Raw genomic sequence first — 16,785 nt, forward strand, 5'->3', positions numbered from 1 at the left:
AATGGAAACATGGAAACAGTTGTATTCTATTTTATTTTCCATCAACTCTTATCTTTTGCCGCGTGCCTCTCCTTTGCCCCCCTGCAGTATTTTACCCCCCCCCCCCCCCAGTCATTTCCTATCTGCATTTCTATTTGTATCTTTCCACACCGGAAGACTCTAAAAGGCTTCAATACAGGCCGATATATGGAGATTAAATTGACAACGTTTAACAATCTACTGAGTTTGGATACATAGTGCGCACCAGTCGTTGTAGTACATGAACCTTAAGATGGATATCGAGGACATAAAAAAAATACGCAAATGACTTTCAGTAGACTTGTGCATTAGATCAAGGAAAACATTTTTGCTCAGGGGCCACCATTGGATTTTCTAATCGGACGCCTAGACCAGGTCATTCGTAGAGAAAATTCCTTATAGTGCGTATGTGAAATTGTTTACTTTATTTAAAAATAAATGTTTCATAAAATAAAAATCCATCCACAAATTAAACAGTCAAATGACGTCCAAATGGTTAAATATGCATGAGTAAACTCTCTTGCTACTCTTGAATGGGTCATTTGATGCCATTGGTCACGCCATTGACATATTTGTCCTTCTGTTACTTGGAGAAGTGCAGTGTGCATGCGCGCGTGTGTGCTGATATGTGGCTTTTTGACAAATGTCGGCATTGGCCTTTTGATGGATCTGTAGGCTGATAAAGCTGGTATCTCACTGAGCTGTGAATGCTTGCGAACGTGACGAATTTAGGGTTTTCATCAGGATTTGTAAGAGGTTCACAGTTTACTTGTTGCAAAGACATTTCAAAAGTATTCAGACAAATTTTCACTGTCTGTGAAGATCTTTTTAAACTTTTTACAAACCCTGATGAAAATCGCAAATTAGCTACATTGGCATGCATTTGTCCCTCAATGAGACACAGGGAACTTTTCACTTATGGATTTATTTAAATTTCCACTTTATTAAAAAAAAAACGATGCTGACACTGTGAGCTACCTACACTTTTTATTTTTTTAAATTAAAAAATAAATAAAATCAAGACATTGTAAACATACTGATGACCCTGGAAGCTCCCTGCAATTTTTGTTATGCAGTAATTTTTAAACAAAGGTGTCAATTCATTATATGTTTGAAATTAAAAGAAAAAGTAATTTAAAAAAATTACGCTAATATTTTCTCTTTTATTATCGGTTATCGATCTTCTTGACTACTTATAATCGGTATCGGTATTGGCCTTGAAAAAAACATAATGGTCTAGCACTACTTTTTTTTTATAATGTCAATCAACTGAGCCTTAGTTTATTAGATTATGCAGGTACAATGTCTATTGAAGTGGGTGTGTATAATTTAGTCTACATGTACAAGCTTGCGCCAATGCTGTCAAAACCTGTTGTTGTTTGTCCTGTCAGTTGGGTTTCGCTCTCATGTGAAACCATTTCTATTTTCTGCTATAAAATGGACACCTCGCCTCAAATGTGCACTTCCGTGACTTCTAAACCCCTCTACACACACCTTGTCTTTTGCACACACACATACTCTCTTTATTGGTCTCTTTGAGTGTTTGTTTGGTGCACCACTCACAATCTTGGAAGTGGAGTGCTGGTCAGGTTGACGTAGTTGAAACTGCACGCTAGCGCTCTCTTTTGTGTCTTGACTCTCATTGATCTTGCTTCACATTCGGCCATTGACATGTCTAACGTCAGGAGTAGGGGAGCAAGTGCACTGCACTTCTCATCGAACCCGTTATTCATAGCCAGCGGCAGCAGTGCGTTGTTTTTACTATCCACAAGTCGATGGACGAAGACTCCGGTACATACAACATTGTGTAAACAAATGTGTTTTCGCACGCTTGCATTGAACTTTTGTGCACTGCAGATACTAAATATTATTTTTCATTTTTCATTGGAGAAGCTATTTGATTTGTTGAATATGCAAATTGGTCTTACGTGCTTGACAGCTGGCTGTGAGATTTGCGGAAACCAATTAAGCTTAAAAGACACACTTACACAAACTCCCTCACATAGTTTGGTGAAGTTAAATATTGTCTGTGGTTAATAAAAATAAGGCTGCATTATTTGTTGTGTAAGTCACTCATGTTATGATACAAGGCGACTGTTTATTTTGTCTATTAAAGACACTGAGCCAAACACCAAGCCGGCCGGACAAGAACAATGGCTCATTGTCCTGGAATGGATTCAGAGATTACTGCGAGTTGTTGTACGGCTGCTGACGCTGCTGTTGTCCCCCCTGCACTGTCGCATGCGTGCACACACACATACTGTGGAGTCCAGTTGTCTTTTTACTCTACTTTCCTACCAAAGTCATTTGGCAAAAAGAAGAATTCTGATTAGTTTACTGTGCTTCATTGTGTGAGAGATTCACATTCATGATAGTGGTTGGGCTGGGGGTCACAAATATTTCCTTTCATTTGTGGGCTGTTGATATCAAAAGATAGACTATTTAAAAATAATTCATCACGCAGGACGATACAAGGACTGATTAATGTGTGGGGGCCCTTGTGAACATAAAAGTAAGGTAAGCATGAGCCACAGAGTGAGAAGCAGAGCTGTAAAGGTGGAAGGGGTCAGGAAGAAGAAAAACACAAGAACTCATCCAAGGAATCCACTGCCTCTGCCAACAAATTTCCCACTGATTTTTATCTGTGAAATGTGTTTTTGCTCATATTGTCGCTGTCCATAAACGCATGAAACTCCAAATTTAGGCAAAGCAGCTTTTATGTAGTGCATTTCATACACAGTGTGCTTCCACATAATTAACAGGATAACATTTCAGAGCATTGACAAATAAAAGTGTTAGACATTTAAAAGCAAAGTACCGAAATAAAAAGTGCCTAGTGGTAGAGTGTCCGTCCTGAGACTGGGAGGTCGTGGGTTCAGTCCCCGGCCGGGTCATACCAAAGATTATGAAAATGGGACCCATTTGCCTCCCTGCTCAGCTTTAAGGGGTTAGAATTGGGAGTTTAGATCACTAAATGATTCCCGAGCGTGGCTTCTGCTGCTGCTCACCGCTCCCTTAAGGGATGGGTCAAGAAAGAATTTCACCCCACTTAGGTGGGTATGACAATCAGTGGCACTTTAACTTTAACTCATTCACTGCCATTGACGGCTATAAACGTCAAAAATTCATTTGAACTATTTCTATTAGTTTAACATTTTTTTCCCACTTTTGTTAACAAGAGTTGAAAACCTAGAATTTTTTTTATTGTACATTTAGAACAGATATAAAATGTGTGCTTAATCGTGAGTTAACTAATGAAGTCATGCGATTAATTTAAAAATGTAATCTCCTGATTCTTCTAATTTTTAATAATCTTTTCTTTTTTTTAAATCGCGTCAGGTGATTACATTTTAATTAATTGTAATTAATTGCATGACTTCAATAGTTAACTCACAATTAATCACAAATTTGATATCTGTTCTAAATGTACAATTTTTTTCCTAGGTTTTCATACTCTTGTTAACAAAAGTGGGAACAAAATGTTTAACTAATAGAAATAGTTCAAATGAATTTTTGACGTCTATAGCCGTCAATGGCAGTGAATGAGTTAAGAAATAAAAAGTAGCTTACTAAAATTGCCTGCTATTGGCACAACAGAGGGCACTTGGAGTCCCTTGTCTGTTAAAAACAAAGGGATTCATATCAATCAATTACTAAAGCATCCCTTTACAGACCCAAAAACATAAAGTGAAGGGTTTCATGCTCCAAGCAGACCACGAGAAGCTTGCATTCTTTTATCTCCAGCAGACTTGATTATTACAATGCTCTTCCGATGAGACTCCCTCAAAAGAGCATCAAACCTACAAATTCTACTACTGGTCTATAAATCACTGAATGGTTTTAGGTCCTGCATACGAAAACAAATGCTGGATGTACACAAATGAAATCTTCCTCAACGCCTCTGGGCTACTATTAATGTGTGGTGGTGATTTTATCAATTAGTGGAGACCAGGTTTCAAAGCAAACATGGTAAAGTGGCATTTAGCGGTTATGCTGCACGCAAATGGAATAAGTTGCCTTCCGAAGTGAAATCAGCCGCAAGTATAAAGTGAACTGAAATACCCTTAAAGGTCTTAAATTTGGCTTCCTTAAATTATGTGTTGACAAGCTTCTCTGGTCATTCTCATGCTCCTCTTTATGCAATGATGCATTCTGCAACATATTGTGGCTCTACAGTGTAATGAATGTTTGTATCTAATTATTGATATTTAAATGATTGTGTTGTCATAAAGCCTGACACAAAAGCTATCAAAAAAACAACCCACTCTTGAAAGTTAGACTCGCTGAACTGAAGTGGAACAAGTTTTGAATACAGCTTGTGTAGTGTCACACATGATGATGGTTCACACTGTTGAACTTTGATGATCTTTCCTCCACATTGGAGTTCCCACTACATTTGCGTGATGCGTCCCAAAACACCACAGCGTTGTCAACAAAGTTCTTGTAAAAGAGACTGATGTAAAAAGTGGCGCTTCGGGCACGAGTTTTATTTGAGACGGCAACGATTCCCCATGTGGACACTGAAGAGCGCAGCCATCAGACTGTGATTGAATCGTAATGGAATGCAAAGCTTAGCGTTAGCTGGCAGGAGACTGACGGGTCAGGTGGGGGTGCTGTTTAACACACGCACAAATGCGCACACACTTTTTTCATTCTCTGTAGGAGCCTTTCTGCTGCGAAGTCATTTCAATTGCTTATTTCGGAGCACTAAAGCAGAGTTTTGAGCTGTTTTGTAAGTTATTGCTATTGTGCAAGTTTTGTCTGCTCCCAGATGGACATTTTACATTTGGAGGATCATCTTGCAACTTTAAGCACAGCGCATACTGTTTATCTGTTCTACACACTCACAATTGTTCTTTTTTTTTTTTTTTCAAATACATAATCTGTTTATTTGTTCTACCCATTTTTGTGGTTTGACTCACTTAATTCTCACTGCTTCTTCAGTTCACTTCTTTGTATTGCTGGTCAGTTTATTTTGTTGTCATTAAGCATGTGTTGTTTTTCAGCAAGAAAACAAAACATTTCAGACAACTGCGTGATTCACTCATTGGCCGATTTGATGTTCCAAGAAGTGTGTGGAATTGTGCCTACATTGACAAAAAGCGTGATAGCGAGGGTCATGCTGGCCACCGGGAAGTTCAGGAAAAGTCATGTACGGTCGGTCCATTCCAGGATTGAAATGGAAATGGTCGCGCACCGGTTGCACACACTGGTTGCGCATACGAGCCAAGGTCGGCAACAGAGCACGCTTGCCTGGCTGCGCTTGAAAAAGACAGTATTGTGTTGTAGTAAAGCTCTGTTCTCAAAAATAATTACCAGCATTTTTAAAAAGGTTTTTGAGAGGTGATTCTAGGTGGCATATGACAAGTCTTGTTGAACCCTTCTGGTATGGGAGAGATGCTGGTTTTTAGGAGACTGAAATAGAATAGCTTAACTGAATCCAAAATTCATTTTATAAACTTATATTTTTCTGAAATATTTACATAATACTGTACTTTTTGTGCCTTCACATAGCCCCATTTGAGAAGCACAGAGATGAGGCATTGACCCAGCACAAAAATAGTGAGAGTTATTCAACAAATGATAGAATATGGTTTAGAAAAAGAAAACAATAGTAATCCATGAATAGTTGAATTTGGAAATGCCAAACCGTGACTATGTTATTTAATACATTAAATTATTTGATGGTGAATGTCATTTTTCACCCTGTAAAAGTAAAAAGTTTATAAAAAAAACATAAATTGAACTGTAATTTTAACTTTACTCTTAGGTCATCTGCTTCAATTGATTTTTGCGACCATTTGAAAGAGGATTGGTGATGTTTTCACACTAACCCATTTGAAACATGTGTTGTTATGTCAGCCTGCGGTGTTTGATAACCTCCTGACCTCCATGAAGTTTGTCCTCCATGGCATGGGCGTCCTCCGCATCAACCTGGCTAACAGCAGGAACAAGGTAGACCGCCTCTGTTGTCTTTGCTGTCACCCCATTCCATCACTTATATTCTTGTACTGGCGCCAGAGCACCACTAGGGAGCAGCATCTCCCCACTTTGACTGCCCCCGTCCTTCCTCTCGGCATTCAATTGTATGCGACTGACAATTTAAGACTCCCAAGTGGTTTGATTGTTGGTTTAATTTGATTTTAAACTCCCATGTTAACATAATAGAGCTCACACACTTTCCAGCCACTAATCACATGTTGGGAGAATATATAAGTATTTCCTCTGGTAATTGCCACATGTAAATGTGTGTACTGTGTATGTATGCATGTTCATCCGTCACATTTATGTTCATCTATCCAAATTGGTGTCTTTCCTTCCAGGTGCACGCGCACTCTGTGCTGTCGTGCGGTCGCTCTTTTGACGAAGATCAGGTCTTTTTCCCCTTCCTGAGCCACGCCTTGGCCTGTTTGTGGGCTGACCAGGGGGTGAGATCTGCAGTGGCCCGGGGATATGAGTATGAGCTCAATGACTCAGCGCTGTAGTAAGTGCTCTCCTAGTATGCAAACACGCACACACACTGTGTTGAAAAGATGCAGGGGTCTAATTAGTTGGACTTTACGGCTGATACTCAGCCATGTGCTCGCTGCCACTGGGTATTAAACTTACAGCGTAATGATAAACAAAAACCAGAATGGCACCCAGCAGGGCATATGAAGCCATACGCCAAGGAAAAACAATCCTAAAAATGTCACATCAATATTGGCCCATTCCAGGCTTTGTGGGTGGCAGTAATTACACAATGAGGTCCACGCTCAGCGATCTTTTCTCACCGCAACTTTCATCGGCTGAATCTGGTGGCTAACTAGGTGCGTTTCCGTTACCCTCAGTTTTGCGCAAAAGGCAAGTTGCGCATAAGCAAGCTGGTAATGGAAACGCGTGATTTTTGGAAAAAATCAAAAAATATCGCAAAATTTTTTTTATGCTCTCATGAGGTGGTTTTTGAGACGTGTCAAAATAGAAGTATTTCGCAAAAGTGTAACGGAAGCACTTTTTGCGCATTCCCTGTAGTCATGTGGCCCCCGCACAGCACGGAGGAAAGGAAGTACGGGGCCAGGTCATGTCGGACCTGCCTCTGGAGGGGATAACAAGTCTTTTTAAGCACAAAGCGATTCAGCTATGGAGCCAATATGGCGCCGTTCAATGCACGTTCCATATCGTTGCATGAGAAATGGCCGTTACCCCGGGCAACGAGCAATCCAGCGGCATACGGCGCACGTCCTCGCTGAAATCCATCCGTCCGCACCATAACACAAGTTATAAGAGCGCGCACACACACCAACAGCAAATGCCCAAACCCGCCCGATGAGGGGAGGGAGATGTTTTCAAAGTAATATTAACAACTCCGGGCGTCTGTTTGTCGAAATAGTACAATATCGCTTTTATTTTTGCGAAACGCACCTACTGTCTCGCTTGACTTCAATGCAGGCAAATTGTAATGGGGAAAAGTAGGGATACACCAAAATGAAATGTTTGGGCCGAAAATGAGAAATGCTTGGCCGAAAAAAACAAAACACAGAAAAAAAATTATGCCAATTTTTTATTATCATTGGATTTATCATAATTAATTACAATTATAATATTATAAAATATTTAGGCTTATTTAGCACGGGCATTTTAACAAAGCACAATATAAATTTAAATGCGTCCACACCACAGACATCAGAGACATGTTGGCGAATAGTACATTAAACACCAAACGCGGGGTGAGCAACTGAGCATTTTCTGGCAGTGCAATTGCACTTTATAGTCAATGTACTGTACTTCGCACCGGCGGGCACGGATGCGTGCGGTGCGGATGACGCATTTGTAGGCTATTTGGAGCGGGATATGGTGCGCCGCACTTAAAATCGGCACATATATTCAACGTTTAAAAATGAATACATTTCTTCACACCAGCCAATCGGCTTTGGGAACGGACTGCAAAGTCACACACGCCGTCCTGTACAGATCTGTAGTCACCCGGAGATAGTCGTAAGTGTTTACTTGTTTAAAAGTGTTGATAGCAATAATGCTAACATTAGCTAAAGTATTTAGCACGGCCACCAGAATGCATATGAAAAAGTGGAAGTGCTCAAAGATTAAAAGGAAGGCGCTGCAGGAGAAAGAGTGGCTCACCTGTAGTGCAGTACTCGGCAGCGCTCTCTTTTTTGACATTGTTTACCAAGCGACCCTCTCCTTCTCCGGAGTGCACAATGAAGCTGTACTCACAAACGCCAACGAGCAGCAAGGCGACAACCCTCCCGTGTTAGGTGTTTAATTAAAAAACAGACACTTGCTTGCAGCGTGTTTTTTTTGTTGTTGTTTTTTTTTTTTCTTGCGGTCACCACAACATCCTCTTTTGGCCATATTCTTTCCGCTTGAATTTTATTTCGGCCAAATGCCGAAAATGCATATTTTTGCCATTTTCGGCCGAAATTTTTCGGTGGCCGAATATTCGGTGCATCACTAGTGAAAAGTGTTAAGTGTCATTCCTTTGTCTGCGCCAAACACCTGGTTCCAGCAAATAGGGATCAAATAATGACTTCCTGCCTAACATTATTCTGCATTTGGTGTGCATCCTAAGATATTTGGCGCCTCATACCAAATAAAATACATGAACGCGTCTTATTTGTAAACTTTGAATGTAACTCTAATTGTCCATGGCGGGAAATCGGAGCATGATGAGAACTCAAAATGAAAGGTAACTGTAGGGATGATGGCGTGTGTAAAGCACAAGTACGTCAGAGCTGGGGGAGGCCGTCTGGTCTAATTCTCCACCCAGTGAGAAGCTACAACTCTGCCGTTATCTACACCGACAAGCCCCACTGGTCCCCCACTGAGAGCCACCAGGGGTGGCACAAGTACTCACACTCTGTACTAAAGTACAAGTACAGATACTCGTGGAAAGTAAGACTCATGTAAAAGTAATAATACCAATTCTCCTCCTCTACCTAAGTAAAAATAAAAATAGCAGACTTTGAAATGTACTTACGAACAAAAGTGAACACTTCCACTTTGATAGCGCAAAATGGATTCCCTCTTTGTTCTTTTAAATTTGCATCATGCTCATGCTGGGAAGAAAAATGATTTTATATATGGCATGTTATTGCTCAAGAACAAGCTAATGTTGGCCTGACTTGTGTATAAACATGTTCACATAACTTTGCTAACTTTGTGAACTGCGTAACAAAAATGCTAAAGTTGCTAATGTTAGCAACAACAAAAAAATACACCTTACCTGTTTTTTTTATTTTTTAGATTAGATTAGATTTTGTTGAATTGCAGAAGCGGGTGGTCTTCTCGCTGGCACGAGACACACGATAGTCAACGTTAATCAATCATTCTTGGAGCCGACAACATCAAACAATTCTCTAAAAAGGGCAATGCTTGGGAATAATCTTACTTTTTCAAATCTGTTGCCGTCATCATTAATGAGCTAGTAATCAAAATCTCAACCACAATACTTAAGCGGTAGAAGTCAGGGGGAAAAAATATTCTAAAGGACACACCTGGTCAACAAAACACACCTGCCCGTCACATGCTCCAATACTTAAGTTCTCGTGAAAAAAACTGTGGTTTCAACACCTAACTCATGTCCACCATTTTGACACAAATGTACTGATTATCTGAATTATCTGTCAGCTATGTGAATCGTGTATGGAAAACCTCAGTTAGTTCTGTATGAAAGGATCAGGTGAATATAAGATGGCTGTACAGTATTGTAATGCATCTAATTTGGCAGTTATGTGGAAAGATTGTGTCAGAAAGGCTGTTTTCGACATGTGGCCTGCAATTGACTGAGGAGTCCTGGGTCCGCAGAGACCAGCGTCAAGTGGGATCGACTCCAGCTCAAGCCTGACAATAAACAGGTTAAGTGATAGAAAATGAGTGAATGGATGTACCGTGGGTAGTTTAATATTCAAGTGAGGTAAAAATGCACGTCATTGAGAAGTCTGCGAGAGTGTCCCTGTGGCAAGGAGAATCATCTTATATCATGTAAATACCAACACTTTGTCTCTTTGATGACTTCCGTCATCAGCCAAGGCAGAAATAATCATCAAATTCATCTTTGTGCCTGAATCTTATTGCATTCACACATCTTACGGTCTTTAAGGAGAAGTGCGTCATTGCTAACATATTAACAAACTACGTCTTCTAAACGTCGCGAGGAAATCATTTGTAATAAAAAAAAGTTTTTTAAGACGATGTAGGAAGTGATCTCCAGCTACCTAACTGAATCTAAATATAATCTACAATCAGACATTGATATTTTTCCATGATTTTCCTAAATAGTCAATACAAATGACCGTAACGTTCAACTGATCAGAATATAATCTGAATGGTTTTGAACTAACCTTCATATGCTTTCTTCCAAGTGATTGCACACCACCAAATTTTAAAGACATTTTATACATTATGAAGAGCTGCAAATAGTCATTTGTTGAATTTGCAGCACAATGAGCTCAATATTTACTGAAATCAAACTTATTTCAATCCCAAAAAAATTGTAACAGGTCTTTTATTTTAGGACCCAATATTTGACAGCAGCTTCACAATCCTTCCATCCGTTGAACATATCCAAACCCTAATTTGAAGTTAGGGCCATTAAACATAAAATAAAAACAGAACGCAATGATTTCCAAAACGTTTTCAACCTACATTCGGTTGAGTACACAACAAAGACAAGATATTTAATGTACAAAATCGGCTTGGATCAATTACCAGTTTGACACTGTTTCAAAAAGTCAAGCTTTCAACTAAAACTGTCCATCAATGGTAATGAGCTATTCTTTGCAGAGATGAAGTCCGCTGAGCAGAGAGAGAAAGGATGAGCAGTTATGCGCACGCACGCACACACACACACACACACACACACACACACACACACACACACACACACACACACACACACACACACACACACACAGGAGAGAGACTGTGCTAACACCAGCATGGATGCCTTTTTGCTATGATGATTCAGGTTCTTTGTCCTAAAATAAAAAAAAGCATGTGTGTACTTGTTAGCCCCAAGGACAACACGAGTAGCCCACGGGTCTCTTCTAAAAATAGTTCAACGGTGATGGGACACTGTAACTTACTAAGAAGAATTAAAACAGAAGAAGGATTTATATGTTTATTGATGTGTGCATATATATACAGTATATATATATATATATATATATATATATATATATATATATATATATATATATATATATATATATATATATATGTATATATATATATATATATATATATATATATATATATATATATATATATATGTATATATATATATACACATACACATACATACAGTATAGTAAAGATAATATATATTTTGCTCAATGGGAAGGCGGGAACATCTAAAACAAACCTGCAGGACTTGGTGAACCCTGCCCTAGATCATCACTGACCATATACTTTATAGAAGATGAATGATTTACGTTTGCTTTTAAATAATGAGAGAGTGTCGGCCTTCCGGACGGTGCCAAATTATCTTTAAATCTGGAAAAAAAAAAACGTTATGGTATTCAGTAACAGATGGTAATACACTGACGCTTCAATCAATATAAATGGTATTGAAATCAATAGTGTAAGAGAAACCAAATTTTGGGGTGTTATTTTGGATGAAAATCACATATACAGTTCTTAAAGATAAAAATAGCAAAAACAATCGCTCTGTTACACAAAGTAAAAGATTCACTGGACAATAAAGCACTGTTCATCTTATACAACACCATGATTGTTCCATATCTGACCTACTGTATTGATGTTTGGGGAAACGCTTATAAAATATATACTCAATCAATAAGAATAATCACTAGAAAGCCTTTTAGTGATCCAACAAATTGATTATTTCTTCAGTTAAAATTGTTGAAATTATATGAATTGGTAGATTACAGCATTCTGCAAATTATGTTAAAGGTGGATAACAAAACGTTGCCATTGAATATTCAAAAGAGATTTGAAAAAAGAGAAAGCAAGTACAAGTCGAAAGGAACGCAGATGTTTAAAAAACAAAACAAAAACAAGATTTTGGAGCAGACTGAATCCGTTTATGGAACAACCTTAATAAGGAAATCAAAGAATCCAATAAAAAAAATTACAAACCCAATTTCAAAAAACTATACACTATACAATTTGTGAATAAAAACTGAATACAATTATGTGGAAGTGCCAAATTTTTATATTTTATTCAGAATAGAACATAGAGAACAGGTCAAAAGTTTAAACTGAGAAAATGTATCATTTTAAGGGAAAACTATGTTGATTTTAAATTCCATGGTGTCAACAAATCTCAAAAAAGTTGTGACAAGGCCATTTTCACCACTGTGAGGCGGGATCCCCTCTTCTTACAACAGTCTGCAAACGTCTGGGGATCGAGGAGACAAGTTTAGAAATAGGAATGCTGTCCCATCTCTGCGTCTCTCTAACTGTTCAACTGTCTTGGGCTTTCTTTGTTGCACCTTCCCCTTTATGATGCGCCAAATGTGCTCTAGAAGTGAAAGAAGTGGACTGCAGGCTGGCCATTTCAATACCCCGATCCTTTTCCTACGCAGCCAAGATGTTGTAATTAGAGCTGCATGTGGTCTGGCATTATCGTGTTGAGAAATGCAAGATCTTCTCTAAAAGTGATGATGCCTGGATGGGAGCATATGTTGTTCTCCAATCTGAATATACCTTTCTGCATTGACGATGCCTTTTCGGATGTGGAAGCTGCCCACGCCACACGCACTCATGCAACCCTATACCATCACAGATGCAGGCTTATAAACTGAGTGCTGATAACAACTTGGGTTGTCCTTGTCCTCTTTAGTCAGCATGCTATAGCGCCCCAGTTTTCCACAAAGAACTTCCAATCGTGATTGGTCTGACCACAAAACAGGTTTCCACTTTGCCACACTCCAATTTAAATAACCACTGGCCCAGAAAAACGCCTGCACTTCTTGGTCTGCTTTAGAAATGGCTTCTTCTTTGTACTGTCGAGTTTCATCTGGCAACGGTGGCTGGCACGGTGGATTGTGTTCACCCACAATGTTTTCTGGAAGTTTCTGTGATTTCCCTTACAGTAAGCATTCCTGTTTGCGGTGCAGTGCCGTTTAAGGGCAGGGATGTGATTTTTCCGCTAATTCGCGGAATTCCGCTTTTTTTAACTCCCCCCCCCCCCCAAAAAAAAATTAAGATTTTATTTTTTATTTTTTTTTAATATAGTAGTTCATTGTGTATGTACATGACTCCGACAGATAACATCTTCTGCTATAACAAAGACATTTGTGGTATGCTCTAATATGAGTTACTTTTCATTTGGTCATGATACAATTATTTGTTCATGAAATTTGAACTCTTCAACATTATTTATGTGTTAACTTAGTAATCACATTAGTTAGATATGATGATATTCTCAGTGATAGTTTTTAAAAGCAAAGGCAGTCCAATGTTTTTGAATGTGACTGATTTTGAGTTGACTAAAACTGCCATTTTATATGGGATAGTTCAATATACATTGAAAATTTATGCTGTTGTTTTGTCTATTTCTTTGTCATGTGAGTGCATTGAAAGTACTTAAAAACACGGAAAACCCATGAGCTCTGGACCTAGCTGGGTGCCAGCGGCCCCCAGAACCCCGGCTAAATTTTCAGATAATTTCACTTTGGTCAAATCACATCCCTGTTTAAGGGCCCGGAGGTCATGTGCATCCAGGAGGATTTTTCGACCTTGACCCTTACACACAGAGATTGTTCCAGATTCTCTGAATCTTTGGATGATGTTATGCACTGTAGATGATGATTACTTCAACCTTTTTGCAATTTTTCGCTGGTAAACACCTTTCTGATATTTCTCCACTATCTTTAACATCGGACGAATTGGTGATTCTCTACCCATCTTCGCTTGAGAGACACTGCCACTCCGAGAAGCTCTTTTTATACTCCAATCAAGTTGCCAATGGACCTCATTAGTGGTAACTGGTCTTCCACCTGTTTTTTTTTATTTTTTTAATATATATAAGTGCAATTGATTTAGCATCGTATTGCTACCTGTCCCAACTTTTTTGAGATTTGTTGGCACCATGATATATATATATATATATATATATATATATATATATATATATATATATATATATATATATATATATATATATATATATATATATATGGGGATGACGAGTTGAGAATGTCACAGTCGGCCTAGCTACTTTTAGATTTTGCATTCTTCTGTGTGTGTTTACATCAGGATGGATATATATATATATAAAAAATAAATTGAATTAAAAAAACAACAACACAAAGCACGTGCACATGTTCGGAAAAAGGGTAGGAAGAAGTATAAACTTTTTTTTTCTAAACTCCTACCCTTTTACAACTTATAGCCTATACAAATACAACCCCAACTGTTATAAGTCCACGTGAAAAAAACGTTAACATATTATACCAATTATATCCTTATAAATGAATAACACAAACATACTACAAAAGACATAATCACTCGTATAAATACAAAAGTTTGTATATAATTATTCTCATCTTTGTTTATACCTACATCTCAGTCCCGTCTAACACATTTCCTCTTCTCTGTACTTATCTAGCAATACGTTCTTATACTTCTTTTTAAACACATTTATATTTCTACTTTGTTTGATATTAATCTCCAAATTGTTCCACAAAGTCACACCACACCATTCATTGTTGTTCGAACCTTTTGCTTCTTAAAATTGAAATCCCCCCTTAGATTATACCCACCCTCTCTGTCTCTGAACATTCCAATGATATTATATACGTTATTTGCGCCGTTTTGAATTTGACCAGGTCCATTTAGTGCTTTATAAAGGTCAGCAGAAGGATTTTGAATTCAGTTAACAAGTTAATTTAGCGACTTTGTTTATAAGATTACTTGACAACAGACAAGACGAAATCTTAATCTCAGAGAAACAAAATCGTCAACAACACGTGTTGTACCGTTTGCGCCGTGCAGCATCTTCCAAGCAGTGTTGTGTTGTGTTTACTGAACAGCAGGATGCATCTTGCTGTCCAAGAAACTGATTCGGGATGACGAGTTGAGAATGTCACAGTCGGCCTAGCTACTTTTAGATTTTGCATTCTTCTGTGTGTGTTTACATCAGGATGGCGCTTCCGCAGGCGCACGGCACACTTGGTTGTGCTGATTTGTCTTACTAGCGGATCTGTTTGAACGTTTGTCTCGGAATGTTATGATGGTAAACCATCGTGTGAAATTTGTGAATATTCATTACGATGAGCCACTGCGCCCCCTGGGGCTTCAATCTTATCGCTGCACACTCCACCTGCTGCTGAATCTAGTAATGGCCTTTTAATATGTAGACACAAACACACTCTTGCTATTTATTCCCTGTTTTCACTTTGATCTCAAGTTTGCCTGCAGGTTATTATTTTTGCTATATTTTTTATTTATTTTTTTGCAAATGTCTCCTCAGTTTCTGACCTTTTGTGACACTTCTCCCCCCCCCCCCCCCCCCTTGTTTTTTTTAGTTTCTTTGAAAATATGAGCCGCATCTCGGCTCCGGAGTACGTCCCCACAGAGATGGACGTTCTGCGCGTTCGGCTGAGGACAACAGGCGTGATAGAGACCCAGTTCAAAGTCAAGCACCTCACTTTCAGGTAGACTGCTTACACTTTCTTCACCTATACTCTGTGTCACATGTTGCAGCAGTGTATGGACATCTTTCATCCACAGTTGCTCCACTTTTTTGAGCTGTGTCACTCTTATCTCTGTCTGTAGACAGGCCTGTGATAGGGTGCAGATGTAAGATGGAGATGGGTGGCTTCATTCATCAATAAGTCAATACGGCGACACACACATGCACACCAACATTCCGTCAAAGGCATCTCTGTGCTGGCCTTATCAGCATAGGAGCAGAGGGTGGATATTCATCCCTGATCAATGGGCCAATGTCACATAATACCTCCTTCTTCATCATCTCTCAATGGCTCAGCTCATTTCCTCGAGCTGTCGATGGTCGTGACAGGATGACAGATAATAATTAACTTGATTAACACCTCCGTCGTAATTACAATGTTAGGTTTTAATACCGGTGCAAATGTCATGATAAATTCAACAACTAAAATAAAAAAATAACAGCACAAACATACATTCATTTATACATGCTGTTCAAATTAGATATTGGATATTCAACATGCATTTTTAACAGACAGAAATGTAAAAGTCACAAACTGACAAAATAATCTTGAGGTACAAAGATATTGCAACAAAGTTTTGGTCGAACTGCTTTCTCTGTCCGAGCTGCTACCGAGTGGAATCTCACTCCTGTTCTCATCAGAAATCTAGACACATCACATTTAAGCTCGAATTTAAAGAATGGTTACTGATAATCAGAAAGTCAACACTAATGCTTCCTGTATTTGTTTATCCCTAGTTGGTTTTAATGTACATTTTACTAAACGTATTGCTTTTGTTGTGAAAAGGTAATTTTAACATTTTAATAGTATTTTCGTGAATGTATTGTTATTGTTGTGTATTTTATTTTTATTTTACTAGGGTGACATTTACAATCTGTCTCGGGACGGCAGATAAAAAAATAGTAATAATAATAATTCTGGCACATTTACTGAAGTGTTTATTTATATGTACTGTCCCTGATACAAATAAATAAAATCAAATAAAATGAAATGGTGGTGTGAAAAAGCCAAGAGATCAAATACCACGTCCATGCAGTGTCCATACAAAAATGCTCTGTGTGGATTCAAGATGCATTTTGTTACTCCAGGTTGTACAGCACACATTTAT

The 16,785-nt window shown here is 38.5% G+C and overlaps 1 protein-coding gene across 2 annotated transcripts in view; it reads left to right on the forward strand.

The window, feature by feature from the left end:
- Positions 1 to 16,785, forward strand: part of gnav1 (guanine nucleotide binding protein (G protein) alpha v1) — a 33,056-nt gene that overhangs the window by 2,102 nt on the left and 14,169 nt on the right. For both annotated transcript variants that reach the window (XM_077571186.1, XM_077571187.1), the window contains exons 3-5: positions 5,881 to 5,973; positions 6,342 to 6,502; positions 15,510 to 15,638. In XM_077571186.1, the coding sequence (XP_077427312.1) occupies positions 5,881 to 5,973; positions 6,342 to 6,502; positions 15,510 to 15,638 (383 nt within the window). The remainder of the gene's footprint in view (positions 1 to 5,880; positions 5,974 to 6,341; positions 6,503 to 15,509; positions 15,639 to 16,785) is intronic.

Source organism: Vanacampus margaritifer, chromosome 7 (assembly GCF_051991255.1).
Source record: "Vanacampus margaritifer isolate UIUO_Vmar chromosome 7, RoL_Vmar_1.0, whole genome shotgun sequence".
Lineage (NCBI taxonomy): Eukaryota > Metazoa > Chordata > Actinopteri > Syngnathiformes > Syngnathidae > Vanacampus > Vanacampus margaritifer.